Raw genomic sequence first — 19,457 nt, 5'->3', positions numbered from 1 at the left:
AGCTGTCAATCACAGCCCACTACTAGAAAGGAATGAATGACATGGAGCTAACGGATCTGCTTGTTTGAAACACAGGTCACAGCTGTTCTCCTTGGAGGAATGGGCACATGGAGCTTCCAGGTAAGTGTTGCAGCTGTAATTTATTTCACTGCTCCTGAATGGACTGCTCTCCAACTTCTAGACAGGGGTCCAGGGGTCTCTTTTCTTGAGGGGTGGGCTCTTGTCAGGGGGTTCCTGTGGGAGAGTTCCTTCAGTTAGGGTTCCCAGTACGGAGTTCCTTTAGTTCAGGGGTCTCAGTAAGGGGAAGCCTCTAGTTAGGGGGTCTCTGTGGGAGGGTTCCGGGTAGGGGGAGGGTCGCTCTAATTCATGGGGTCCCGGGAGGTCTCCCTATTCAGGGGATCCCTGGGGAGGGGTCTCTCTATTCAGGGATTCCCTGGGGGGGGTCTCCCTATCAAGGAGGTCGGGAGGGGGGATCTCCCTGTTAAAGGGATCCCGGGGGTGAGGGTTTGTCTGGTAGAGGAGGGGTGGGCAGGTAGTGCATTGTGAAGGGGGATGGGGTTGCCCTCAGATGGACTTTGGGGGCATCTCCCCTCCGGGGTTACCCTCTTGGCCCACTGTGAGGTCCACCATGTCAGGGCCATGCTGGTAAATACCAGAAGTGATCAACGCCAACGTGATTCCACGCCCAGGGGACTGGTGAATCATGGAGGGCCGGAGACTCTGGTGCCGGACCCGCTAATTGGATGACCCACTCATTTACATTCTCCCAATGGCCATGGTTGTGAACCTCGATCGCGGCATCGCGTTCGGAATGGCACCCGGCGCTGATTCATCATCCCAATTCTCCGTCCAATTGGAAAACGCGCTTCGGGCATCCTGGGACGGAGAATCCAGCCCTATGTCTTTCCTATGTACAGCACTATCCATTGCAGTCTTTACCAACTGTTGTTATCAAATCCTCCAAACAACAATCACTTCCACAAACTCAAACAGAGCCAGTAGAATGTAATCAGCATATAACTTTCAAGTTGTTGATGATCTCTAACTAGTACTGTGGCAAGGGGAGTTGTGTTGCAGGGTGCTGGTTATGCTTAACATAGGTTGGCATCAAATCAACCTCATGCTGATTGATAGCACTATTTGCGTATTTCCAGTGCAAGCAGTGATTCCTTCATCAAGATGGCATCCATTGAGGCCCACACGAGAAGTAACTGAATAAATGCCAATGTCATTAAAAAAAAAATTTAGAGTATCCAATTCATTTTTTCCAATTAAGGGGCAATTTAGCGTCGCCAATCCACCTAGCCAGCACATCTTTGGGTTGTGGAGGCAAAACCCACGCAAACACAGGGAGAATGTGCAAACTCCACACAGACAGTGACCCAGAGCCGGGATCGAACCCGGGACCTCGGCGCCGTGAGGCAGCAACGCTTACCACTGCGCCACCGTGCTGCTCCAATGTCATTTTTAATGAAACCGGCAGCCAAAGCACCGACGTGCCTGAAACAATGGAGTCAAAAATTACAACCAAGGTGTCCTGAGCTAGCATTCATACTCCAAATTGCAAATAAGGGGTCTAACTGCCTCTTTGAAGTTACTTATGCAAAAACCCATTGCCTGAATGCTGCTAATGTTTATTTAAAAAACACTCAGCTGAATGTGGAGTTAGCAGGAACATTAGTATTTCTCCTGGCTCGCTGCAGTCCCACAGATCGCTGCTGGCACTCTCTCTGAATCACTTTCACCTGATCATTTTCCTTTTCTGATGTTAATGCCAATGACTCAATTTTTAAAAATTAATTCTTGGCTGTGAGCATTAAAGGCAAAACCAGCAAGTTGATCCCCAATTCCCCTCGAGATGATGATGGTACGCCACATCCTTGAGCCACAACAGTCCATGTGGTGTAGCTATAGCCATGGTGTTGTTAGGGAGGGAGTGCCAGAATGTAGATCCAGTGGCAGCAAGGGAACAGAGAAACAGCTCAAAATCAGGATTGTGAGCGATTTGGAAGGGAACCTGCAGGTGATGGTTTTCTCATCCATCTGCTGCTCTTGTTCTTCTAGAAGACAGAGGCCACGGGTTTAGAAGATGCTGTCAAAGGAACATTGCCACGTTTCTGCGGTGCATCTGTTAGATACACACTGCTGCCACTGTGCTCTGAAGTGGATGGAATGAATGTTTACGATGGTGAATGGGATGTCCATTTTGCAGGTTGGTTTGTTTTGGATGATGTTGAGCTTCTTCAGTTTTGTTGGAGGTTCAGTTTTGTTGGAGGTACAGTCATCTAGACTGGTGGGGAGTATTCCATCATACACTTGACATGCGCTTTGTAGAAGTAGGGCGGACTTTGGGGAGTCAGAAGGTGGGTTTGATACTTAACGCAGAATTCCCAGGCTATGGCCTGCCCTTGTATCTACAGTATTTGCCAGCTAAGGTGCTGCTCAATTAGTACACTACAGGAGGTTGATTTTGAGGGATTTAGCAATGGTAGTATCATTGAATGTCATGGGGAGGTAGTTAGATTCTCTCATGTGGAAATAGTCATTGTCTGGCACTTGTGTGGAGTGAATGTCTTTTGCCATTTATCAGCCAAGGAATGTTACCCAGGTCTTGCTGCATTTGGATATGGACTGCTTCATTATTTGATGAGTTGTGAATGGTACTGAGTACTGTGCAGTTATCAGCAAACATTCCACTTCTGACTTTATGTTGGAATGAAGGTTTTTCAGCCTAGGACACTACCCCAAGGACAATGTGCAGTGATGACCTGGGGCTGAGGCACCATCAACAATTACACCCATCTCTTTTTTACGCTCGGTATGATTTCACTTAGTGACAAGTGTGTTCCCCTCTCCACCGACTCTCATTGACTTTAATTTTGCTAGAACTCCTTCATGCTACATTGGGTCAAATGTTTCCTTAATTATTAAGGGCAGTCATTTTGAACACACCTCTTGAATTCAGTTTTTCTGTCCATGCAAGGACTAAGGCTATAATGGGGTCTGGAGCCAAGTAGACCAAATGGAAATCAAACGGAGTATCAGTGAGCAGGTTGTTGTTACGGAGGTGCCATATGATAGCACAACATCTTCCATCATTGTTAATAATTGATAGTAGATTGATGGGACGGTATTGGCCAGATTTGATTTGTCCTGCTTTTTGTGGACAGAACATACCTGGGCAATTTTCTACATGTCAGGTGAATGTCAGCGTTGTTGTTGTGTTGGAACAGCATGTCCAAGGATCATGACTAGTTCAGGAGCACAAGTCTCCAGTACTACAGCTACAATGTTGAGAGGGTCCACATCCTTGTTTATGTCCAGTGCTTTCAACTATTTCTTGACATCATGTAGAATGTATTGAATTGACGGGCATCTATGACAGTGGGAACCTCAGGAGAAGGCCAAAACAGGTCAACCACTCAGCATTTCTGACTGAAGATGGATGATCTTTCATCTGGACTTTTGCACTGATGTGCTGGCTCCCCCTTCATTGAGGATGGGGATGTTTGTAGAGATTCCTCCTTCATTAATTTAATTATCCAGCACCATTTACGAGAGGATGTGGCAAGACTGCAGAGCTTGGATTTGATTTCTTGGTTGTGGGATCGCTTATTTCTGTCCATTGCATGCTGCCCCTGCTTTTTTAGCATACATGTGGTTCTGTGTTGTAGCTTCACCAGGTTGGTACCTCATTTTTTATTCAATAATTTATAGTACCCAATTCATTTTTTCTAATTAAGGGACAATTTAGCGTGGCCAGTCCACCTACCCTGCACATCTTTGGGTTGTGGGGGCAAAACCCACGCAAACACGGGCAGAATGTGCAAACTCCACACGGACAGTGACCCAGAGCCGGGATCGAACCGGGAACTTCGATGTCGTGAGGCAGCAGTGTTAACCACTGCGCCACCGTGCTGCCCTTGGCACCTCATTTTTAAATTGCCCCTGCCATACTCCCCTACATTCATTGAAGCAGGCTCTGTCCCTAGCTCAACGGTAATGGTTAAGTGTGGGATATGCCGAGCCATCAGTTTACAGATGGTGGTTAAATACAATTCTGCTGCTACTAATGACTCACAATGTCTCATGGTTACCCAGTTTTGAGCTTCTAGATCTATTCTGAATCTATCCCATTTAGCACAATAGTAGTACTACACAATACAGTGGACGGTATCCACAATGAAAAAACGGTTCTTTGTCTCCACAACTGCTTTGTAGTGGTCACTTCTATTGATACCAAAATGAACAGATGCATCTGCAACAGGTAGATTGGGGAGGATAAGTTCAAGAAGCCTTTTCCCTTTGGTTGGTTCTCTCACCACCTGCTGCAGGTCCAGTCTGGCAAGACATATCCTTCAGGATTTAGCAAGCTCAGGACATAGTGATGCCTCAGAGCCACCCTTGGTGATGGACAGTGAAATCCACCATCCAGATTATATTCCATGTCCTTGCTATCCTCAATATTTCTTTAAATTGTTCAACATGGTGGAGCACTGATTCATCAGCTCAGGCAGGTAGTAAGTGGTAATCAGCAGATGGTCTTCTTGCCCATGTCTGATCTGATGCCATGAGACTTCTGGTTTAGCTCACTGGGCTAAATCGCTGGCTTTTAAAGCAGACCAAGGCAGGCCAGCAGCACGGTTCAATTCCCGTACCAGCCTCCCCGAACAGGCACCGGAATGTGGCGACTAGGGGCTTTTCACAGTAACTTCATTGAAGCCTACTCGTGACAATAAGCGATTTACATTTCATTTCATAGGGTCTGGAATCAATGTTGAGGACTCCCAGACCACACAGTGCCACGCCACCTCTGGTGGGTCTGTCCTGACAGTGAGACAGGACATACCCAAGGATGGTGATGGAGGAGTCTGTGACATTATCTGCAAGGTATGATTTGGTGAGTATGACTATGTCAGGCTGGTGTTTGACTAGTCTGCCCCAATTTTTGCGCAAGTCAGTCCTCACAAGTTAATGAGGAGGACTTTTCAGGGTCAACTTGACAGGATATGTCTTTGTCATTTCTGCTGCCTAGGCCAATGCCAGGCAGTCTTTTCGATTTTATGCCTTTTTGACTTTTCTGTAGTGGTTTGATATAACGGAGTGGCCTGATAGGCCATTTCAGAAGGCAAGGAAAGGTCAACCACATTGCTGTGGGTCTGGAGTTATAAGTAGGAAACTCCAGGTAAGGACAGCATATTTCCTCCCCTGAAGAATATTAGTGAACCAGATGGGTTTTATAACAATCAATAGTTTTATCATTATTATTAAATCAGACTAGTATTTCATTCTAGACTTATTCATTAATTTAAATAAAATTCCGCCAGCTGGCATAGTGGGATTTGATCCCATTCCTCGGGATCATTGGTCAGTGCCTCTGGATTGCGCAGTAAGTAACATTCCCACAACAGTACTGTTGTGTACTGTTGAGTTGGATGATCAGCCATGATCGTGATAAATGGCGGATCATGCTCGAAGGGCCAAAAGGTCTCCTCCTGCTCCCATCTTCTATGTATCTATGTATCTACAGCTCACACAGGACAGAGTATTTCAAATTTGAAATCCTGAAGTACATTTTAAATTGGAATGGCTTTTTCAAGCTGTAATATGTTGCAGCAAGGCGGCAGCACGGTGGTGCAGTGGGTAGCACAGCTGCCTCACGGCGCCGAGGTCCCAGGTTCGATCCCGGCTCTGGGTCACTGTTTGTGTGGAGTTTGCACACTCTCCCCGTGTTTGTGTGGGTTTCGCCCCCACAACCCAAACATGTGCAGGCTAGGTGGATTGGCCACGCTAAATTGCCCCTTAATTGGAAAAAATTAATTGGACACTCTAATTTTTTTTTTTAAATGTTGCAGCAAGGCATTACCAAATATGGTACTGTATCAAGCAAACAAGAAAATCCCACTATCACCCTTGACCTGTGGCAAGTTAGCTGATCATAGTTGGGGAAGATACGCTTTAAGTGGGCACAGCAGCCTGGGCGAAGAAGTTGTTCTGGTCTGGATCACTGTTCCTGCTGGAAAGTGCCTCATGGATGCTGGAGAAAGATGCAACGGGGATTGGTTATACAGGATTTTGCCTAGCTGCCAAATGTAGAATGATGAATATCAGCTTTTTATAACAATAGCTGTTGTGTGATTCTATTTTCTCCCCAAATCCTTTATAAAACTTCAGTGGTGTCATTTAACACTATTTACAGTTATTATGCCTAACATGTTCTGAACCTCTCCTCTGCCCAGCCCACCTCCTCTTATTAATGTTGTGCTTCCCCACCCCCCACCCCTCCCCTGCAAGACTCTCAAACAAGTCTTCATGTACGAGCCCAGTTCACAAGCTTCAGCAGGATAACAGACTGTGGAGCGCCGTCTATCCCATCATTATTCTTAAATTCCTTTTTGTTTGAAAATGTAACAAGCCACAATGTGCCTGAATAGATTATTAGTTCTGAACTGCATTTGATCTAGAGCCCTCAGCATCATTGGCAAAGCAGATTTGTAATATTCAGCACTGGCAATGCAAAGACATTTGCATTGTCAACGTTGGCAACAGAAAGACTGCCACGAGACATATCAGCATTAATGTAAATCAACAAAGCAGAGAAATGACAATAACTAACACTGTCAACACAGACACATCCACACCAACCAGTACAGGGAGCACAGACACCCATATTAACTAGCATTGGCAGTATCTACAATAGTGACTCACACAGGCACAACTAGCACTGTAGGTGAAGAGATATTCAATTTATGCAACTGAATCTCTCAACTTACCTTTTTTCTGATTAGCCTTTGAAATACATAGCTGCTGATCAAGAGATTCATCTGATAGAACTACAAAATAGGACTATCCAGCCAAAGAGAAACAGAAGCTATTACTGGGAGAAAATGGATAGGCGAGGTCATCTAATTTAAAAGAAAGAACTTGCAGTTATATAGCATCTTGCTTAACCTCAGGATGTCCAAAAGGGTTTTACAGTCAATCAAGTACTTTTGAAGGGTAATCACTTTTTAAAAATAAATTTAAGTACCCAATTCATTTTTATCCCAATTAAGGGGCAATTTAGCACGGCCAATCCACCTTCTCATGACATCGTTCTGGTTTGTGGGGGTGAGACTCACGCAGACATGGGGAGAATGTGCAGACTCTACACAGACAGTGACCCAGGGCTGGAATCGAACCTGGGTTCTTTGCGCCGTGAGGCAACAGTGCTAACCACTGCGCCACCGTGCCACCCTGAAGTGTAATCACTTTTGTAAAGTATGAAATACAGCAATTTACGGACAGGCAGGCTACACAAACGATAATACAGATCAGCCAAGGAGAGAATTCCATCATGTCTTGGGGTGTTTTACAGGATGGTTTAACATCTCGTCTGAAAGATGGCCCCTCCAGTATTGCAGCACTCCCTCCGTACTGGAGTTCAGCTTAGATTTTTGTGCTCAAGACTCTGAAGTGAGACTTGCATCTTCATTGCGATATAAAAATAGTCTCCCAGCATCATTGCTTCCCCCCAACCCCCCACCTCCGGCATTTTCCCTTCTCCCAGTGTAGGAGTGGCCCAGTGCAGCAACGTTATTGCTAGTGTCAGAGCCAAATTCAGTGCACGGGTCTCAAAGGAGACTTTGCCTCATGGAAATTCAATCTGTTCTGTCTCTCAGATGTCAGCTTGTTCAATAAAGGTCAAGCAGGTTGAAGTTATCTTCAGGAACTTAATGCTGATTTTTTTTTTTTTTTTTTTTTTAAACAGTATTTGTTGATAAAAATACAGTGATATGCACCACAAACCTGGCTTAGCCTCATTCAAGGTACTCACCTACTACCCAGAAACTATACTTGAGAACAGGATACACGAGTTACTTAACAGGAAACAAATCTCATTTGCACAAGAGAGAGCAGAGCATTAATGGTACCACAAACAACAAAAAGTGCACAAGGAGTAAACAAATGGTCTCATTGAAAATTAGATGTGAAGCTCTCCCGTTAGCCTAGAGAAGGCGTGCACAACTGATTGAGATATTTAAGCACACAGGTTCAAATGGTCCTAGGTTGAGTCACTGGTCTGCGATCTGTTAAATGATCTCAGCATGGATTGTGGTAGGAATGCTATAAATTGACTTTAGCGTCCCTGGTTTGAGGAGGATAAAATTAGCTATAGCTCAGACTCCTAGTTGCTACCTGGTGAAGTGCATGTTAAATAGCACATTGCCACTCACTGTCTTGTCTCACAAGTTAAGAATAATAACTTGAATTAAGGCTGTTTGTAGCGGGATCATACACAGAAAAGGACAAGTGCCTTCAAGAGAGACAGGGAGAAAATAGGAACTGAAAATATAAAAATCATGAGTCCTGCTGATATGCTTTCGCCATATGGCCTGCAGATCATGGGGCTCTTATCCCTAATGGAAAATTTTCACAGTATCTTGGCCAATATTTATACCTCAAACAACACTAATAATTCAATTGATCTTTTATCTTGTGACCTTTGGTAGGACCATGCTGAGCGTAAATTGGTTTGTCATATTTTCCCCACTTTGCAGTGACCACATTTCAAATGTAAAGAATGACCGTGAAATTTTTGGAACATTCTGAGGTCATGTTTTATATAAATGCATGTTCTTTTTTTCCTACAGCAATTCAGCCACATAAATATCATTCTTATTGAAAATGAATCTTTTGGGTAATTGGAGAACATTTTAATACTTAATTAGCTGGCAATATGCGCCGCAGGCAATATGGTTAAATTCAACTCAAAATGCTACGAATATCTCACATTAATTTATCTTCTTTATTTGCCCATTGCCTTTCTATATTTACTTTACCTGTGGTGTGGGAGGTTCCACTTTCCGTTTCTTTTTCTGATTCTGTTTGTTGGTGCGAGGATATATGATCAGCATTTCAAACCAGCTGAAAAGGAGACATGCAAACAAAGACATCAGAACTCCAAGTGGCAATAACACTGTTCACCATCTTTGGGAGCTTTACTCAGAACAGACAGCAGTTTTTTCAAGAATAAAATATAGCAGGTGTCAGAAATTGGAAATAACAACAGAAAATGCTGGAAATATTCCAAAAGCATCTGTGAAGAGAGAAACAGAGTTAATATTTCAGATCAATGACACTGTCACAATTGAATGGCGGAGGACAATTAAACAACTGACAAGAGGAGGAGGTTCCACAAGTATCCCCTATTGCCAACGATGGGGGAGACCAACACATCAATGCAAAAGACAAGGCTGAAGCATTCGCAACAATCTTCAGCCACATGTGCCAGGTGGATGATCCAACTTGGCCTCCCCCTGAGATTCCCATCATCACAGTTGCCAAATTCGATTCACTCTACATGATTTCAAGCAAAGATTGAAGGCACTGGATACTGTGAAGATTATGCGCCCGGACAACGTTCCGGCAATAGTACTGAAATCTTGTGCTCCAGACCTAGCCATGCCCCTAGCCAAGCTGTTCCAGTACTGCTGTAACACTGGCATCAACTCAGCAATGTAGTAAAATTGCACAGACATGTCTGTCCACAAAAAGCAAGACAAATCCAATCCGACCAATTACCACCTGATGGATCTGTACTTTGTTAATATATTTATGTGTCACCGCACTATATATTAATCTTACAAAACTCGAGACTGAGCTTCTTGGGTGAAGTCAAGTAAAGCTTTATTTATGTCAGTTTTAAAGTCTGCTGATCAAGTCAAATTTTATGCGAACACAGAATCTAGAAAGTTGTTCGTCCAACGCAAATACAGATGTTTTTTTTTTTAAAATTTATAGTGCCCAATTCATTTTTTCCAATTAAGGGGCAATTTAGCGCGGCCAATCGACTTGCACATCTTTGGATTGTGGGGGCGAAAGCCACGCAAACACGGGGAGAATGTGCCTCACGGCGCCGAGGTCCCAGGTTCGATCCCGGCTCTGGGTCACTGTCAGTGTGGAGTTTGAACATTCTCCCCATATTTTCGTGGGTTTCACCCCCACAACCCAAAGATGTGTAGGCTAGGTGGATTGGCCATGCTAAATTGCCCCTTAATTGGAAAAAATTGATTGGGTACTCTAAATTTATATTTAAAAAATGAAACAAAAGAAAATAGCTGTTTGCTAATCCAAGTGAGAATAGATTTCAAAGGTTAGGGTAAAGATGAATTCAGAGAGAGAGAGAGAGAGAAAGATGATTTTGTAGAGAGCAAAAAAGGTTCTCTCTTGGCCTCATAAGGAAATCATAATCTTTTTAGGCTCTGTCCCCTTTCTGACTGTGATTGGGTTAAAATAATTATAATTCATCTAATTGACCAAAATGTCGGTCTATCAAGTTTTAAGAGATAATGTGGCATGGGAGAACTGAAGCAGTTTGTGTCCTTATGGAGAAAGGCTTGGAAGGTTTAAGTGTCAAGTAACATTTGCAGCACACAAGTGCCAAGCAATGACCATCTCCAAGAAAGAATCTAACCATCTGCCCATAACATTCAATGGTATTACCATTGCTGAATCTTCCATTTTCAATATTCATAGGGTCACCAACAGCTGAACTGAGCCATATAAATGCTGTGGTTACAAGAGCAAGTCAGAGGCTGGGAATCCTGCGGAGAGTAATTCACCTCCTGACTCCCTGAACCTGTCCACCATCTGCAAGGTACAAGTCAAAAGTATGATGGAATACTCCCTACTTGCCTGGATGAGTGCAGCTCCAACAACCCTCAAGGTGCTCAACACGATCTAGGGGCTCCACCCACTACCATGAACATTCAGTCTCTCCACCAACGATGCATACTGGCAGCAACGTCTGCAGGATCTACCACAGAAACTCACCAAGGCTCCTCCGACAGCATCTTCCAAACTCACAAACCTCTACCACCTAGTAGGACAAGGACAACAGATGGGAAAATCACCACCTGCAAGTTCTCCTCCAAGTCACGCAGCATCCTAACTTGAAAATATCATAGAATAATAGAATCCCTACAGTGCAGAAGGAGGCCATTTGGCCCATTGAGTCTGCACCAACCCTCTGAAAGCAGACCCCATCTAGGCCCAATTTAGCATAGCCAATCCACCTAAGCTGCACAGCTTGAAAATAGATTCACAAGGATGTTGCCTGGGCTGGAGAGTTTTAGTTATCAAGAGAAACTGGATAGGCTGGGGTTGATTTCTTGGGGCAGAGAAGACTGAGGGAGGACCTGATTGAGGTGTATAAAAGTATGAAGGGCATAGATAGGGTGGATAGGAAGGAACTTTTCCTCTTAGCAGAGGGGTCAATAACCAGAGGGCAGAGTTTTAAGGTGAGGAGGTTTAGAGGGGATAGAACATAGAACATAGAACGATACAGCGCAGTACAGGCCCTTCGGCCCACGATGTTGCACCGACATGGGAAATCAAAAAACAAAAGCCATCTAACCTACACTATGCCATTATCATCCATATGCTTATCCAATAAACTCACCACTCTTTGCGTAAAGAACTTACCTCTGACCTCTGTCCTATATCTATTACCCCTCAGTTTAAGGCTATGTCCCCTCGTGCTAGCCATTTCCATCCGCGGGAGAAGGCTCTCACTGTCCACCCTATCTAACCCCCTGATCATTTTGTATGCCTCTATTAAGTCTCCTCTTAACCTTCTTCTCTCTAACGAAAACAACCTCAAGTCCATCAGCCTTTCCTCAGAAGATTTTCCCTCCATACCAGGCAACATCCTGGTAAATCTCCTCTGCACCCGTTCCAAAGCTTCCACGTCCTTCCTATAATGAGGTGACCAGAACTGTACGCAATACTCCAAATGCGGCCGTACCAGAGTTTTGTACAGCTGCAACATGACCTCATGACTCCAGAACTCAATCCCTCTACCAATAAAGGCCAACACACCATAGGCCTTCTTCGCAACCCTATCAACCTGGGTGGCAACTTTCAGGGATCTATGTACATGGACACCGAGATCCCTCTGCTCATCCACACATCCAAGAATTTTACCATTAGCCAAATATTCCGCATTCCTGTTATTCCTTCCAAAGTGAATCACCTCACACTTCTCTACATTAAACTCCATTTGCCACCTCTCAGCCCAGCTCTGCAGCTTATCTATATCCCTCTGTAACCTGCAACATCCTTCCGCACTGTCGACAACACCACCGACTTTAGTGTCGTCTGCAAATTTACTCACCCACCCTTCTGCGCCCTCCTCTAGGTCATTTATAAAAATGACAAACAGCAACGGCCCCAGAACAGATCCTTGTGGTACGCCACTTGTAACTGAATTCCATTCTGAACATTTCCCATCAACCACCACCCTCTGTCTTCTTTCAGCTAGCCAATTTCTGATCCACATCTCTAAATCACCCTCAATCCCCAGCCTCCGTATTTTCTGCAATAGCCTACCGTGGGGAACATTATCAAACGCTTTACTGAAATACATATACACCACATCAACTGCTCTACCCTCGTCTACCTGTTCAGTCACCTTCTCAAAGAACTCAATAAGGTTTGTGAGGCATGACCTCCCCTTCACAAAGCCATGCTAACTATCCCTGATCATATTATTCCTATCTAGATGATTATAAACCTTGTCTCTTATAATCCCCTCCAAGACTTTACCCACAACAGACGTGAGGCTCACCGGTCTATAGTTGCCGGGGTTGTCTCTACTCCCCTTCTTGAACAAAGGGACCACATTTGCTATCCTCGTCCTCTGGCACTATTCCTGTAGCCAATGATGACATAAAAATCAAAGCCAAAGGCTCAGCAATCTCTTCCCTGGCTTCCCAGAGAATCCTAGGATAAATCCCATCAGGCCCCGGGGACTTATCTATTTTCAGCCTGTCCAGAATTGCCAACACCTCTTCCCTACGTACCTCAATGCCATCTATTCTAATAGCCTGGGTCTCAGCATTCTCCTCCACAACATTCTCTTTTTCCTGAGTGAATACTGATGAAAAATATTCATTTAGTATCTCGCCTATCTCTTCAGACTTAAAGCACAACTTCCCATCCCTGTCCTTGACTGGCCCTACTCTTACCCTAGTCATTCTTGATGTGAGGAGACATATTTTCATCCAGAGGGTGAAGGGAATTTGGAACTCACTGCCTGAAAGGGTGGTAGAGACAGGAACCCTTGCAATATTTAAGAAGTATTTAGATGAGCACTTGAAATGCCATAGCATACAAAGCTATGAGCATACAAAGCTATGGGCCAAGTGCTGGAAAATGGGATTAGAATATATAGGCGCTTGATGACCGGCGCAGATTCAATGGGCCAAAGGGCTTCTTTTCGTGCTGTGAAAACTCTCTGACTCTACAGAAGCAATAGACAATAATTGATAATAGGAACACAGCTGAATGGCACTCGAGCCAACAGAGTAGATAAATAGTTTACATTGATGTAGCACTTAACATAGTTTGGCATCTCATCTAAAGTCCTAAATTACAGGTTTAAATTTTGATTTGGGACTTGAGACTCAAACTTGTAGCCCAGAGGCAAAAATGCTATGAACTAACTATATACTTACACCAAAAGTACTTTTGGATTTCAAATCAGAGAGAGTTTCATTTTCTTTGTTAAAACCTTATAAAATTAAAAACAGCGCGGGAGATTTTAAAAACCCCGTGAGGTGCGAGTCAGTGCGGAGATTTTAAAAGATCGCGTCCTAGTTTCGGGAGCCGTTCAGAGGAGGAGGAGCAGTCTGTGTCAGGGAGAGAACCTGAGAACATCTAAGACATTCAGAAGGTAAGAAGGTAAGTCAGTGATTTTTACTCATTTTTACTTTTAGACCTTTTTCAAATTGTGTGTGTCGGGGGGGAAACTGAAGTGACATCACAGAAAAGCTGTGACCTGAGTGGCTGGTTGGGAATCAACACTAAATTAAAAATTAAGCATTGGTAACTAATTAAACATAATTACATAATTATAATTTAGAGGGGTATCTAAGCCAGAGATCGGAGAGTACTATATTTAGCTTTCGCATTTCTAGTAGAAATCTAGTGCTGGGAAACAGATAGTTAACAGTAACTTTGAAAAAAAAAAATTTTTTAATTAAAATTTTTTTAAAATTTTTAATTTTAATTAATTGACGCAATGTCAGTTAGAGGGGTGCAGTGCTCTGACTGTGAGATGTGGCAGGTCCGGGAGGCTTCCAGCGTCCCGGATGGCTTAATCTGCAGAAAGTGCACCCAACTGGAGCTCCTCACAGACCGCATGGTTCGGTTGGAGCAGCAATTGGATGCACTTAGGAGCATGCAGGTGGCGGAAAGCATCATAGATCGCAGTTATATAAATGTGGTCACACCCAAGGTGCAGGCAGAGAAATGGGTGACCACCAGAAAGGGCAGGCAGTCAGTGCAGGAATCCCCTGTGGTTGTCCCCCTCTCGAACAGGTATACCCCTTTGGATACTGTCGGGGGGGGGATAGCCTATCAGGGGAAAACAGCAGCAGCCAGAGCAGTGGCACCACGGCTGAGCACGGAATGAGCCCGGCCAGGTGGTAGATATTTCAGTAGGAGAGCATTTCGGTAACAGTGACCACAAGAGCAGCAATAGCAATAGGGGACTCTATAGTCAGGGGCACAGATAGGCGCTTCTGTGGACGTGAAAGAGACTCCAGGATGGTATGTTGCCTCCCTGGTGCCAGGGTCCAGGATGTCTCCGAACGGGTAGAGGGCATCCTGAAGGGGGAGGGCAAATAGGCAGAGGTCGTTGTACATATTGGTACGAACGACATAGGCAGGAAGGGGCATGAGGTCCTGCAGCAGGAGTTCAGGGAGCTAGGCAGAAAGTTAAAAGACAGAACCTCTAGGGTTGTAATCTCGGGATTACCCCCTGTGCCACGTGCCAGTGAGGCTAGAAATAGGAAGATAGAGCAGCTAAACACGTGGCTAAACAGCTGGTGTAGGAGGGAGGGTTTCCGTTATCTGGGCCACTGGGAGCTCTTCCGGGGCAGGTGTGACCGATATAAGAAGGACGGGTTGCATCTAAACCAGAGAGGCATAAATATCCTGGCCGCGAGGTTTGCTAGTGTCACACGGGAGGGTTTAAACTAGTATGGCAGGGGGGTGGGCACGGGAGCAATAGGTCAGAAGGTGAGAGCATTGAGGGAGAGCTAGGGTATAGGGACAGTGGGGCTCTGAGGCAGAGCAGACAGGGAGAAGTTGCTGAACACAGCGGGTCTGGTGGCCTGAAGTGCATATGTTTTAATGCAAGAAGTATTACGGGTAAGGCAGATGAACTTAGAGCTTGGATTAGTACTTGGAACTATGATGTTGTTGCCATTACAGAGACCTGGTTGAGGGAAGGGCAGGATTGGCAGCTAAATGTTCCAGGATTGAGATGTTTCAGGCGGGATAGAGGGGGATGTAAAAGGGGAGGCGGAGTTGCGCTACTGGTTAGGGAGAATATCACAGCTGTACTGCGGGAGGACACCTCAGAGGGCAGTGAGGCTATATGGGTAGAGATCAGGAATAAGAAGGGTGCAGTCACAATGTTGGGGGTTTACTACAGGCCTCCCAACAGCCAGCGGGAGATAGAGGAGCAGATAGGTAGACAGATTTTGGAAAAGAGTAAAAACAACAGAGTTGTGGTGATGGGAGACTTCAAGTTCCCCAATATTGACTGGGACACACTTAGTGCCAGGGGCTTAGACGGGGCGGAGTTTGTAAGGAGCATCCAGGAGGGCTTCTTAAAACAATATGTAGACAGTCCAACTGGGGAAGGGGCGGTACTGGACCTGGTATTGGGGAATGAGCCCGGCCAGGTGGTAGATATTTCAGTAGGGGAGCATTTCGGTAACAGTGACCACAATTCAGTAGGTTTTAAAGTACTGGTGGACAAGGATAAGAGTGGTCCTAGGATGAATGTGCTAAATTGGGGGAAGGCTAATTACAACAATATTAGGCGGGAACTGAAGAACATAGATTGGGGGCGGATGTTTGAGGGCAAATCAACATCTGACATGTGGGAGGCTTTCAAGTGTCAGTTGAAAGGAATTCAGGACCGGCATGTTCCTGTGAGGAAGAAGGATAAATACGGCAATTTTCGGGAACCTTGGATAACGAGACATATTGTAGGCCTCGTCAAAAAGAAAAAGGAAGCATTTGTCAGGGCTAAAAGGCTGGGAACAAACGAAGCCTGTGTGGAATATAAGGAAAGTAGGAAGGAACTTAAGCAAGGAGTCAGGCGGGCTAGAAGGGGTCACGAAAAGTCATTGGCAAATAGGGTTAAGGAAAATCCCAAGGCTTTTTACACATACATAAAAAGCAAGAGGGTAGCCAGGGAAAGGGTTGGCCCACTGAAGGACAGGCAAGGGAATCTATGTGTGGAGCCAGAGGAAATGGGCGAGGTACTAAATGAATACTTTGCATCAGTATTCACCAAAGAGAAGAAATTGGTAGATGTTGAGTCTGGAGAAGGGTGTGTAGATAGCCTGGGTCACATTGAGATCCAAAAAGACGAGGTGTTGGAGGTCTTAAAAAATATTAAGGTCGATAAATCCCCAGGGCCTGATGGGGTCTACCCCAGAATACTGAAGGAGGCTGGAGAGGAAATTGCTGAGGCCTTGACAGAAATCTTTGGATCCTCACTGTCTTCAGGGGATGTCCCGGAGGACTGGAGAATAGCCAATGTTGTTCCTCTGTTTAAGAAAGGTAGCAAGGATAATCCAGGGAACTACAGGCCGATGAGCCTTACTTCAGTGGTAGGGAAATTACTGGAGAGAATTCTTCGAGACAGGATCTACTCCCACTTGGAAGCAAATGGATGTATTAGTGAGAGGCAGCATGGTTTTGTGAAGGGGAGGTCATGTCTCACAAACTTGATAGAGTTTTTCGATTAGGTCACTAAGATGATTGATGCAGGTAGGGCAGTGGATGTTGTCTATATGGACCTCAGTAAGGCCTTTGACAAGGTCCCTCATGGTAGACTAGTACAAAAGGTGAAGTCACACGGGATCAAGGGTGAGCTGGCAAGGTGGATACAGAACTGGCTAGGTCATAGAAGGCAGAGAGTAGCAATGGAAGGATGCTATTCTGATTGGAGGGCTGTGACCAGTGGTGTTCCACAGGGATCAGTGCTGGGACCTTTGCGGTTTGTAGTATATATATATATATAAATGATTTGGAGGAGAATGTAACTGGTCTGATTAGTAAGTTTGCAGACGACACAAAGGTTGGTGGAATTGCGGATAGCGATGAGGACTGTCAGAGCATACAGCAGGATTTAGATTGTTTGGAGACTTGGGCGGAGAGATGGCAGATGGAGTTTAATCCGGACAAATGTGAGGTAATGCATTTTGGAAGGTCTAATGCAGGTAAGTGAATAGTAGAACCCTCAAGAGTATTGAAAGTCAAAGAGATCTAGGAGTACAGGTCCACAGGTCACTGAAAGGGGCAACACAGGTGGAGAAGGTAGTCAAGAAGGCATACGGCATGTTTGCCTTCATTGGCCGGGGCATTGAGTATAGGAATTGGCAAGTCATGTTGCAGCTGTATAGAACCTTAGTTAGGCCACACTTGGAGTATAGTGTTCAATTCTGGTCGCCACACTACCAGAAGGATGTGGAGGCTTTAGAGAGGGTGCAGAAGAGATTTACCAGAATGTTGCCTGGTATGGAGGGCATTAGCTATGAGGAGCGGTTGAATAAACTCGGTTTGTTCTCACTGGAACGAAGGAGGTTGAGGGGTGACCTGATAGAGGTCTACAAAATTATGAGGGGCATAGACAGAGTGGATAGTCAGAGGCTTTTCCCCGGGGTAGAGGGGTCAATTACTCGGGGGCATAGGTTTAAGGTGAGAGGGGCAAGGTTTAGAGTAGATGTACGAGGCAAGTTTTTTACGCAGAGGGTAGTGGGTGCCTGGAACCCGCTACCGGAGGAGGTGGTGGAAGCAGGGACGATAGTGACATTTAAGGGGCATCTTGACAAATACATGAATAGGATGGGAATAGAGGGATACGGACCCAGGAAGTGTAGAAGATTGTAGTTTAGTCGGGCGGCATGGTCGGCACGGGCTTGGAGGGCCGAAGGACCTGTTCCTGTGCTGTACATTTTTGTTCTTTTGTTCTTAACCCTACTTACCCCAATATTCCCACAAACGGAGGTTCACTCTAAGGCATCATCAGTGAAATGACAGTGCACAGATCACAATCGTACTTAGTGTGAATATGAACCAACAATTTACACTTGCAAAGAGAGCACCCTTGAATCTTTGCAGGGCTGGTGAAGATAGTCACAAAGTATAGTGATCTAGAAGATTCAAATATTATTAACAAATATAAATATAACAGAGATGGCATAGAACCTTGCAAAACTCCTTCATGCTCAACAGAGCAAATAATGTGCCTACTTACAAAATTCCTAAATAAGCAGGAGTCTCAGTAAGTTATTCAGAATGAAAATTTACTAGCCTTGAGCCAGGTTAGTGATTAGAAACAACAAATAGTGAATATGTGAAACAGAGTGAAAGAAGGAATTAGCAAGAAGGAAACCAATGAACCGGAACAGCAGACCGAGAGATCTGCGGTGCGGCAACCGAAGAGGAAAGAATCGAATTGGACCCCTCCGGAAGGCCGCTGCCTTAGACTCGATATGTACGCTCAAGCAGTTAGGAGTCGCGTCAATACCAGATTCATCAGTCGCATTCACAAGACAGCCCCGAACGTCACCCAAGCACAACGCAATGCCATCCGCGCTCTCAAGACCAACCACAGCATCGTCATCAAACCAGCAGACAAAGGGGGGGGGGCACTGTCGTACAGAACAGTACGGACTACTGCAAAGAAGTATACCGACAACTGAACAACCAAGAACACTACAGACAGTTACCCGCAGATCCGACCAAGGAACACATCCGCCAACTTAACAGACTGATCAAGACCTTGGATCCAGATCTTCAGAGCACCCTACGTGCTCTCATCCCACGTACTCCCCGCATTGGAGATCTCTGCTGCCTCCCGAAAATACATAAGGCCAACACACCAGGCCGCCCTATCGTTTCAGGCAATGGGACCCTGTGTGAGAACCTCTCTGGCTACATAGAGGGCATCTTGAAACCCATCGTACAAGGTACACCCAGCTTCTGTCGCGACACGACGGACTTCCTACAGAAACTCAGCACCCATGGACCAGTTGAACCAGGAACATTCCTTGTCACAATGGACGTCTCGGCACTCTACACCAGCACCCCCCATGACGACGGCATTGCTGCAACGGCCTCAGTACTCAACACCGACAACTGCCAATCTCCAGACGCAATTCTGCAACTCATCCGCTTCATTCTGGATCACAACGTCTTCACCTTCGACAACAAGTTCTTCATCCAGACGCACGGAACAGCCATGGGGACCAAATTCGCACCCCAATACGCCAACATCTTCATGCACAAGTTTGAACAGGACCTACTCACCGCACAGGACCTTCAACCGATGTTATACACCAGATACATTGATGACATTTTTTTCCTTTGGACCCACGGCGAAGAAT

At 45.2% G+C, this 19,457-nt stretch overlaps 1 protein-coding gene across 4 annotated transcripts in view; it reads right to left on the bottom strand.

Annotated features, from left to right (window-relative positions):
• Positions 1-19,457, bottom strand: part of LOC140394159 (myosin phosphatase Rho-interacting protein-like) — a 305,177-nt gene that overhangs the window by 147,555 nt on the left and 138,165 nt on the right. For all 4 annotated transcript variants that reach the window (XM_072481083.1, XM_072481084.1, XM_072481085.1 and 1 more), the window contains exon 5: positions 8,823-8,907. In XM_072481083.1, coding sequence (XP_072337184.1) covers positions 8,823-8,907 — 85 coding nt within the window. The remainder of the gene's footprint in view (positions 1-8,822; positions 8,908-19,457) is intronic.

Source organism: Scyliorhinus torazame, chromosome 17, assembly GCF_047496885.1.
Source record: "Scyliorhinus torazame isolate Kashiwa2021f chromosome 17, sScyTor2.1, whole genome shotgun sequence".
In the NCBI taxonomy this organism is placed as follows: Eukaryota; Metazoa; Chordata; class Chondrichthyes; order Carcharhiniformes; family Scyliorhinidae; genus Scyliorhinus; species Scyliorhinus torazame.
This window is presented reverse-complemented; position numbering and strand designations above follow the sequence as displayed.